This window comes from Trichosporon asahii (genome assembly GCF_000293215.1).
Source record: "Trichosporon asahii var. asahii CBS 2479 unplaced genomic scaffold scaffold00009, whole genome shotgun sequence".
In the NCBI taxonomy this organism is placed as follows: domain Eukaryota; kingdom Fungi; phylum Basidiomycota; class Tremellomycetes; order Trichosporonales; family Trichosporonaceae; genus Trichosporon; species Trichosporon asahii.
This window is the reverse complement of record NW_014040915.1, coordinates 1,462,934-1,472,803: the sequence shown is the minus strand read 5'-3', so window position 1 is coordinate 1,472,803 and position 9,870 is coordinate 1,462,934. Positions and strand designations below refer to the sequence as shown.

The window sequence follows — 9,870 nt, the reverse complement described above, 5'->3', positions numbered from 1 at the left end:
CTTCCGATCTACCTGCTGCAGCACGCGGGAAAGACGCGCCTTCTCGCCCTCGCTGTCGCCGGCCGGGATCCCTCCCCCTTCCCCCCCTCGAGACTTGTATATGTGTCTAGACGAACACCCAATCGTCAGACTCCACATCAACGTGGAGTATCCTCGGCAACGTCTCCTTTGCCAACTTGACACCGCCTTCCTGTGCCTTCCGCATCTCCTTCTCCGCGTACCACCCGCCCTTGTCGAGGATGACGCGCTTCAGCGCCTGAATGCGCTCGAAGGCGCGTAAGCGCTCCGTCTCGATCTGCGGCGTGAGGTGCGACAGCTGCAGTGCATGCTCGTCCCGGAGCGAGCGGGAGGAGAGGCGGCGCAGCGAGCTCAGGGGGTGGAGGGAGCGGAGTGTCGTCGACGAGCGCGGACGGAGACGCTGAACACTGCGAATGTTGCGGAGTGAGTGGAGGGACCGCAGCGAGTGCAGTGTGCCGTGTGATGTTGTGCGGGCATGTCCCCGCCGGATAGGTGGCCGGACCGGATCAAAGTGCGCAGGCACGGGGAGGGCGCCGGCGGGCCGCGGCGCGCACACTCGTGAAGGTGCGAAAGGTAGCCGAAGAGGGCGAACTCGGCCTCGAGCCGAGCACGAGGCGGGAAGAATGGAGGGATGTTGACGAGGTTGCGGGGCACGACGAGCGCGAGGCTGACTCGCGTCCGGCCCGGCGCAGCAGCCAGCTTGTACTTGCTCACTGGCGGGGTGATGCGCCGCCGCTTGGACTTTGGCGGCGAGATCGGGGAGACTGGGGACGAAAGCTGCGTTGCGGCGGGTGCGAACAGCGGAGCGGGGCTGCGCTTCCTGCTGGGAGAGGTCGGTGGCGTAGATTGCGGGCGGGTGGCGGGGAGAGCAGCGGGTTCCGGCAGCGCCGCCACCTCTTCGAGCGACTTGGAGCGCGGCGAGGGAATGGGGAGCAGAGTGTCGCTGCTGGAGACGGAGTCTTCGCGCTCGAGCGGCGGCCGTCGGGAGTGTGGGCGATACACAGATGGCGGCTGTGGGCGGGGGAGGAGCTTGGACGGCTTGAGTCTGGTTTGACCGTCGGTGACGCCCGAGACATGGGTTCGACCCTCGAGAAGGAGCTTCGGGTGCGCAGCCTTTCCCCGCGAGAGACAGGAGGCAATGACGGCGGGATCCCAACCGAACTCGGCTATGGGGACGGAGAGCCTGGACTCATCGTCGTCGGACAGCTCGTCAATGTCGACCACCTCAGAGAGGAGGCGCGAGAACGGGAACAGGGAGGACGCAGAAGTGCGGGCGCTGTGCAATGAGCGTGCTGGGGTTTCAGGCGGCGGTGCGAGCAGCGCCATGATGATTGTCGGAATGGAAGTGGGCGAAAAGTGTTCTTGCAGTCGAGAAGGTTGAGGAGTGCGCTGCGATCGGAGATGAATGCAATGAGGCGTCAAAGGCGAATGGAAGGCTGTAAGATTGTCAAAGCGTGAGGATCGTCGAATCGAGTAATACAGAGCCGTCGCTGAATGCAGATGAGAGTAGTCGTACAGACAAACAAGTGAGGGAGGAGGAAGAGAAAGGGTGAAGGATGAAGTGCCGGCCGAGTGCCAAAGGACGCAGGCGCAGGTTGTGTGTCGTTGCTGTGGTGAATGTTGGTGGGTGAGAAGGACGAGAAAACGCCCCCCGCTGAGAACCTTTATGCATGCGCTGCGCCCCGCCTGGCCCCGCCTTACTCGGGTTGCTCGACTTTTTGCTCAACCTGGTCGGCAACACCCCCGCAGCCTGCTAGCCGGGGTGAGGTCACTGGGTGAGAGCCGCGCTAGGCTGTCAACTAGCTGGTCGGCGTCGAGCGCCTCATGAGTGGGCGGTGCGCCCCACCGTCACCAGCGTCACCGATCACCACGCGGGCGGCATCGATGCCGGCGCTTGGCTCCGTCGGACCGGTAAGCCGGGAATGCTTACATGCACCTTGTCAGAGAAAAGAGGCGACCTAGGGTGCGAAGATTTGCGGCAGATGCGGCAGTAGAATGATTCGATCGCAAGGAGACGGAGATCTTCGTTCACCACTAGCGCTGGAGCTAGGCTGATAGTCGTGTGACGCCGGCGAATGCTGCGCCGAGCTTCACGCTGGAGACACACGCAGCGCATGGCGACAGATCCATACTGCGTCATGTGGGGCATTGCGTAGAGCCGTCCAGATTCAGCCTCGAATTTCGGACGATGCCCCGTCGTGTTTTGGGCCATGAGATCAGTGTCATTAGTATCCTCCGTCAGTGGAAACAGCTCAGTGGATACAGCCGCCGAGCCCACTTGGGTTACGCACTAACGGCCGTCGGCGCCTGGTCGCGGCCCTTCCATCCGCACCAGTCCTCGTGTTTACCTCGTGCTAGGCGTGTTATGCTTCTTCATACGTCACTCTTCTAAAGGCGAGCCGACTCCTCGCCTGGAGCAGCCGTGTCGCCAAGCTTGCCTCCCTTGCCCATGGAAGCGATAAAGTCGGAGAAGAACTTCTGCCACTGGCTGTTGCCCGGGGTCCAGTGACCGCCATCGTGTCCGACGGCGCGCGAAGTAGGCGTAGCGTCCTGCAGCTGCTTGCTCGCCTTGGCGGACACGACGGGGTCCTGCGCGCCGACGACGTGGAGCACGGGCGTGTTGACGGGGAAGTAGGCGCTGAAGTCGGGCGTCTTGGAACGCGGCTTGAAGCCGCCGACCGCGATCGCGAACTTGAGCGGCGTGGCCGAGCCGCGCGTGAACTGCGGCGAGAGCCCGTCCTTCTCCAGCAGCGCGGTCAGGGCCGCCGTCATCGCCGCGCCCTGCGAGAAACCGATCACGCCGTCGAAGGGTCGCTCCTGCGTCTGCAGGAAGTCGGAGATGTACTTGACCGAGTTGTCGTACTCTGCCGTGTCAGCTCGAATTGGAGTTCTACGCAGCTGCTTCCTCCAGCGCAACAAGAGCTCCGGCGTCCACTGCCCTACGTGCTGCTCACTATCGCTCGCAGCTCACTCACCAGCGTAGGTATCCCGGTCGGGCGCGAGCCACCAAGCCCTCGGGGTGACGTGGTGCTTGTCACTCGCCTCCTTCAGGTTCTTCTCATACTCCTTGACGTGGACGGGGGCGAGGTGCTCGCGACCAAGCACGATAGGCGGGTCAAGGAACGTGAACTCGGCGCGCCCGTCCTTAGACTGGCTGACGACGGTACCGAGGCGCTCGCCCTGCTCCGATGCCGAGGGGGGAAGCTGGAACTTCTGGAACGAGCCCGAGAGCGGCTTCCAGGCCGCGGCGGCGTCGAAGGACGGCGACTGCAGGAGCGCGCCGCGCAGCGAGGTCGCGAACGTGATCGCGTTCTGGGAGTAGCCGCACAGGGCGAGGATGCGCACGGGCGAGCTCATCGTGGTCGATTACCAGAGTTGGTGTGTAAAGGAGAGAGGAGAGGAAAGAGGGGAGCAGAAGTGTGGAGAAAAGTTCGAGTTGCCCACCGAGCGACCCAGCGGCCGAGATGGGGTCGGAGCTTGGCGATACGCTCGCCTATGCTGGGAATGTCGGAGCTCCAAGTAGCCGGCCCCTGTGGGCGCCGCGGGCGGAGGCGTCGTTGGGGGCCAATCATCGGTCAATTCCACCGCTGCCCGCAACCAGTCAGCTTCATGCTCGGCTTATGCGATGTGCACTGGAGCGTGTGCATGCAGTGTGTGTGCGGACAGCGTTGTTCCGCGGAAATGCAGCAAGTGGGCAAAGTCGTAGAAGGGAGCTCGCCGAAACGTAGGGTGGAATGTTGAATGCCGATCGTCTGCCGAGCTCCACCGGGGCGATCAGTGCGTAAGGCTGATGGGATGCATGATACAGACAAGTCTAGTTCTGGCAACAGATTCTAAGTATACAAATGTGATACAGGCCGGGCTCAGAGAACGCGGGGAGCGCCCGCGACGCCGTTCCATCCCGCCTCGAGCGCGAATCGCTCCTCGCCCACTTGGGCGCGGTAAGACTCCTTCGTCATGATCTTGACGCGCTCGAGGATGCGTTCCGTCTCCTCGGCGTCGGCGTTGCACTCAATCTGCTCCCGCAGCCGCTCGAGGAAGTTCTCAGCAACGTCCTCGTCGCCGAACTGGGCGTCGTAGATGCGGCCGGGGAGGGACTCGAGACCGACGAAGGCGAAGGTGCGACTCGGGTGAAGGAGGAGGTCGGCAGCGACCTGCTCCACGAGTAGGGAGAGGAGAGTCGCCTTCCCCTCGGTGGGGGCGTAGAAGTGCATGGGGTTGAAGTCCTCCTCGCCGACCGTGCTGAAGAGGAGCGAAACCTCCTCGACAGAAGAGGGCAGGGCGCAGCCAAACTTGACGTGCGCGGGGCCGCGGGGTCCAGACTCGGGCGGGGCGAGGCAGCGAATGTGGGCGGCGTAGCGCTGCACACCCTCCGGAACGCGCTGCATGGAGGCGGTGACGGCCCAGTTCGCGTTCGCCGAGTACGGCACGTCGACGGCATCGATCAGGCTCGGGGCAGACAGCGTCGCCTCCGCGAGACCCTTGCGGCGCACCACGCTCGGTGCCAGATCCTTGCGCCATCCGACGAGGATGCCGCCGCTGACGTCGTCGACGATGCGGACCTGCTGCAGCACGCGGGAAAGACGCGCCTTCTCGCCCTCGCTGTCGCCGGCCGGGATCGGGAGCGAGAGCTTCGAGCTAGAGCCGGTGGCGGGGTTCAGGTCGCCGTTGCCCACGAAGAGGGGCGAGGCAGCTGGTGGCCAAGCGGGGCGCTGGACGAGCGCATGACGGAAGAGACGGCGGTCGACCTCTGCGCCGACAGTGGAGGAGGTCTGGCGCAGGGCGAGGAGGGTGGCGTAGTCGGCATTGTCGATGACGGAGGAGAGGAGGTGGGGGAAGCAGGCGTGGTGGAATCCGACGAAATCGCTGGTCGTGCTCATGGTTACTGTTATTCTGCGATGAGTGGTGGGTGATGAGGATGAAGGGGGAAAGGGGGGTTTGCATCGCATTGTCACCGGGGTAGATAAAGCTTCTCGGTGTTGAGCGGACGTGGTCATGTGGACCAAGGTGCACTAAGTTCATGTGTCCCAGATTTGCGATTCGTAAAGCGAATTCGGAACGATAAGATACCCCACCGTACACCTCCCAGAGACGGAGGCTTATCGAAGGCAGTGGCTTCGGACTCAGTTGGTTCCGCGCTCCGAATACTGGACACGTGGAGTCCTCTCCTGCGCCTGGCATTGGTCAGAGGGTAAAACGTCAGCCTCATGCCGCGGAGACACAGGGCTGTCCGCGGGGCTTATCACGGATCTGCTCTTGGGCATTCCAAAACGATGACTGCACTAGTGGAATGGACAAGCGGGCCGGACCGAGGAGGAGATTAGGAGGACGTACGCCGCACCCACATGCCGCCATGCCGAAGGAATCGAATCGGATGCCGACTTGGATCTCTCCCGAATCAGCAGCTGGCTTTCACGAAAAGCGACGATCAGTGGCGTCGCTGGGTCTCACCAGTCTCGCCGGGGTCTCGCCGGGGTCTCGCCGGATCACATCAGCCACGGCGTGCAGAGTTTACGTAAATTCCGTCACTGCTCTCTGGAGTGGACGTCAGTGGCTCTGATGTGCAGTCGTCAGAATACAGAAGCAGATCACAGACTGCTCAGTGCATGGCTCCTGTGACAGTCACAGCAGTCACGGCGGTGACGGAGGTGACGAGTGGCTGAGAGGTCTCCACATGGACGGGACAGTGGCTGAGAAGAACGCCTCGGGGCTGCGGCTGAGACAACGGTGACTGCCCCCCGTCCTCTGTCTGCCCATGATGCCCACCTCCCTTTCGTCTACGTCTACCTCCCGCTTCTGCGCATATAGCTCATGCCAGCTCCAGTTCCATTCGGTCCATGTGGTACCACAAGTGGCACACGCACGTTCTGCTGCACAGCCTCGGAATCCCGGATTTCGTTCGCATGAACCTCGGATCCTTTCGCTGCCAGGAATAACAGCAGAATCTCTGCAGCATTCCTCGAAGGCTTGCGGGAACAGACGCGGATATGCGCTGCTGTATGGGCTGTGGCACTATGGACACGTAGACAGAAACGGGCGACACGAGCGAAGCATTCCGAGCCAGCGTGGGCATGCACTGGGTGCTGGGTGGACGTACAGAGGGAGCGCACGAAGCGCACTCGGGTGCCTACTGCACCGGCGGTTGCTAGGCGGAGCGTAGTGCGCTCCGTCGTTTCATCCCCCGTCGATGCTGCGACTTGTTCTCCTCTCTCTCTACATGTTGTTCGTGGAGGACGACGAGCACCGCTTGAGTTCGCCGTGGCTTCTGGGTAGAGTGCAGAGAGTGTACCTGCTGGACAGATTGGGTTATGGGTATCGCTCTTGCTCATTCCCACCATGCTTCCCACGTTTTCAAGCTTGCCAGAGAGATGCAAGAAGATTGCAGAGCAACCACAGAGCTAGGAGGAGGAACGCCGGGCGAAGCGCAAATCGTGAAGTCTATCGGGGGGAAAGCTCCGCTCACTCCTTCTTCTCGTATCATGCTGGGTGGGTGCCTGCTCCGTATGTAGCAGATCGGGCCTGTCCTGTCCTTGGACCTACGGACCTGCTTCGGGCAAAGCTTGCTACCCACAGCAAGAGCAGGTGCAGAGTGCAGAGTGCGTGCTTGGGCACGTTGGCCCCCGTGCCATACCGTGCCAAACCGTGCCCTGGTATCCCGCTCAGGCATGCTGTCCAGCTTCCCGCAGCTGACGTGCTCCCCTTCGCATCCTTCTGTAGACTCTATCACCAGTGAAGATCAGTGAGAACGGGGGAGGCTTCGGCACCGGCATGGCACGGCATGAGCTCAACTGAGGGGGAAGATAAGGCACACATGTGGGCGACTTTCGTCCGCTCCGGGCCAGAGTGGGCCGCCTCGGAGCAAGGAGCTCGCGGACCTTGCCCCGACTCTGTACTCGTAAAGTAAGGCACTCCACAGACTCTCGGCTGTTCCTCCGTTCTTTCGGGTGACCGGCACCGGGTGACTTCTCCAGGTCGAGCCAACGCTGCCTATCCTGCGTCAATGGATAAGGCAAAGTGGGCCGGCCATATGCTCAGAGCTGAGAAGTGGCCAAAAGTTTCTGGACGGACTTGCAATTCAAGTGAACAGCGAACGAAAACGGAGAGATGAGCACGGGATAGTTTTGGGGACAACCTGGCACGAAACTCAACGTACAGCTTGAGCTTAAACACTCGCATAAGCTCAGAGCTGAGGACTCGGAGGTTATGGTCCTACTCTTATTCGGGATGACGCTGTGCTTTCCGCAAACTCTGCACTTCTGGCGAAACTTTTGGGAGTACGCCTTGCCCTCAGGTCCTCACGTTGGAGGAGCACATCAATCGTCAGTGACTGCGAAGAAGAACGAAGACGACTGGTGCTGCTACTGGTCAGTCACCCCAGCCCTGTAGCCCCGTCGCAGCTCCGACCCAAGGGGCAACAGCGACTGCGACCGCAGGGGCTGCGCTCTCGTGCCCGCGCCCGAGTTGGTGGGGAGAGTTTTTCCTCGGCAGCAGCCGGCAAACCCGTCCGACTTCGTACCTTTCCAAAACCCAACCTTGCGCTCTGTGCCTTATATCTTCGCAATATAATAAGCAGTCTCTGCTTCCGATCTTTCCGGCGTCGGCATTCTCGTCGATCGGCGCGGCATGACGAGAGACGTCCTTTCGTCAACCTACTGCTCGTGTCTGTCAGTTCGGACTCGTGTTTGGTGCCGAGCAGCAATGAGCGGAGTAGATGATCGGGAGCTGTCTGCATGTCTGTCGAGTTTGGGTGGGGTGAGAGGCAGACGGAATGTCAGCTGAATTGTTTACGATACATTGTCTTATCCAGCTTGACGACAGATTTGGCCCACTCTATCCTTCCCTATTGCTTCTTCTGCAGCTTCTGCGGCTTTGTGGCACTTCTCTCTCCAAAGCCGGGGGATCTTTCGGAGCAGCAGCGTCGGGACAAGCAGTTCGGGCATGCATGGCTGCCATGACGCCGACACACGGCTTGATGTCTTTGACGTCACTGTCGTCCTCGAAGGGCATGAAAGGCGGTGCAACTGGAACCCTTCCACCCTTCCTGGTTTCCATTTCCCTGTCGCCCTGCGTCTCGCTCGCACCAATGGAAGCCGTGGCCCCGAGAGTCGTCGAGGGCAGCCATTCAGTCGATAGTCAGAGGTCATTCAGTCTTGCTTTCGGACACTCGGAACTGGCGCTCGACTGGCGCACGCCGCACGCCGCTCCGGAGGCAACCGGCGACCGGGGTGCGGCGTGGAGACGGCGATTGGCGCCGTCCCTCGCACTCACCACACCTGGTGCCTCATACCTTTGCTGGTCGTCTGCTCAATTCTGTCTTGCAGACGTGTTCGTGATCCCAGGGTTGACGAGGGCTGGCGAGGGGGATGGCGCAGGGCTGCGCCGAGTGTGCAAGGGACCCCTCAACCTGTTCAGGAAGGGTAGGATCGTCGCTCGCGCGGCTCTGGTGAATTGGGTACGCGAGTTCTTTTCCGGTGCTGGTTATTCAAATGCCCACTTCGAATACTGTGCCACTCTGTACGAGACAGCATTTGACAGCGGGCTTGGAGTCTCACACGGGCTGATAATCTAACTACAACTGTACAGTTGATGCATTGACGATCATCCCATCTTTTGGTTGATGGTAGTGGGGTCGGCGGTGCGGGGCGCACGGGCCTGGGCACGGGGACGAGGGATGGCACGCGTGGCACGGGGGTGGGAGGTTTGTGCTGGTGCAGCATGCTGCACGAGGTACATCCGTACAAAGGCCAAGCGGTACCGACTAGGCTTTCGAAAGGTGGACAATAGGAACCTGGCGTTGGAGGACTAGCGCGTGTTAGAGTGCACACTAAGGCTGGGCTAAGCTGGGCTAAAGGCAAAGGTGTACCTCGCTGGGCTCGCGAAAAAGGCAAGCCAAAAAAGCACTCGCGCCCTGCTCTAGGGCCAGAGTGTATCGCCGCGCGCCGCCCGGCCGCCTTGAGCCTTGAGCCCTTTCTGTCGGTGCCGGTGGAGGCACTGCCTGTACGCCTGTGTCTCTGACTACACGGCCAGGCTCGACTCATGATGATGCACATATGCACAGCAGGGTATACTCGGTTTACATCATTGCTGCGAGAGAGAGAATGTCCTCGGTGGATTAGGAAACAAGCTTATCGATGGGACGATCAGCGTAATGGTGGTGTATTTTTTGGTTCCGACTGCACTCTGCAACGGGCAGTGCGCAGCGACCGGGATGGCCGCTGGGAGAGTGGTGCGTGCGTGTGCCGCTCAAACGCCTGGGTGTCCCAAGGTCAGGGATGGACAGGGATGGGAGTCGGCAGCCCTGAGTGGACCCTGGGGAGTGTGTTCCGTGTCTGGATATTGGGCTGAAGGAGCGGAGTAGTCGAGCGAGTCGAGCGAGTTTAGGCTGAGCCAGTTGCCCCACTCTGAGCCCTGGAGTGGCCGCCCTTAGTCAAACCTGCTTGTATCACCCGCCCGTACCGTGCCGTTGTCGCCGTGTCCGTCCACCCGTTGACCATCCATGCACCCACCACCACCCAACGCGTTTCTCCCTCTCCTGTCCAAGCCATAGGGTAAGCATCGTAAGCAACATCCCATAGACCCTGGCCCTCCTACCTCCTCGGCACCCACACAACTCAATCCCCCTGCCCATGCTCCCCAACCAGGCAAGCATCACCTTTCATCATCACCACCCAGCGACAGCGACACCGTCAGCCAACCCAACCCAACCCGCCAGCCAGCCTACAGCCGACACAGCTCACTCGACCATTCAGCGACCGACCTAGCCGACACACACACTGACACACACACACCGCTCACCGTCAGCCAGCCAGCCAGCACTACACCCACCCACCTGCTGCACAGCCTCGGAATCCC

At 61.3% G+C, this 9,870-nt stretch overlaps 4 protein-coding genes across 4 annotated transcripts; 1 reads left to right on the top strand and 3 right to left on the bottom strand.

Moving 5' to 3' along the window:
• Positions 1–369: 369 nt before the first annotated feature.
• A1Q1_07315 (uncharacterized protein) lies at positions 370–1,344 on the bottom strand (the record flags this gene model as incomplete). The annotated part of the gene is made up of 1 exon (XM_014327551.1): positions 370–1,344. One exon carries the CDS (start codon positions 1,342–1,344, stop codon positions 370–372), a length of 975 nt encoding a protein of 324 aa, XP_014183026.1.
• Positions 1,345–2,406: 1,062 nt separating this feature from the next.
• On the bottom strand, positions 2,407–3,375 carry A1Q1_07314 (uncharacterized protein; the record flags this gene model as incomplete). Its single annotated transcript, XM_014327550.1, has 2 exons — positions 2,407–2,882; positions 2,994–3,375. The coding sequence occupies 2 exons, from the start codon at positions 3,373–3,375 to the stop codon at positions 2,407–2,409; spliced, it is 858 nt and encodes a 285-aa protein (XP_014183025.1).
• A 506-nt stretch (positions 3,376–3,881) lies between these two features.
• A1Q1_07313 (uncharacterized protein) lies at positions 3,882–4,898 on the bottom strand (the record flags this gene model as incomplete). Its single annotated transcript, XM_014327549.1, has 1 exon — positions 3,882–4,898. One exon carries the CDS (start codon positions 4,896–4,898, stop codon positions 3,882–3,884), a length of 1,017 nt encoding a protein of 338 aa, XP_014183024.1.
• A 3,203-nt stretch (positions 4,899–8,101) lies between these two features.
• A1Q1_07312 (uncharacterized protein) lies at positions 8,102–8,587 on the top strand (the record flags this gene model as incomplete). The annotated part of the gene is made up of 1 exon (XM_014327548.1): positions 8,102–8,587. The coding sequence occupies one exon, from the start codon at positions 8,102–8,104 to the stop codon at positions 8,585–8,587; it is 486 nt and encodes a 161-aa protein (XP_014183023.1).
• Between the last annotated feature and the right edge of the window lie 1,283 nt (positions 8,588–9,870).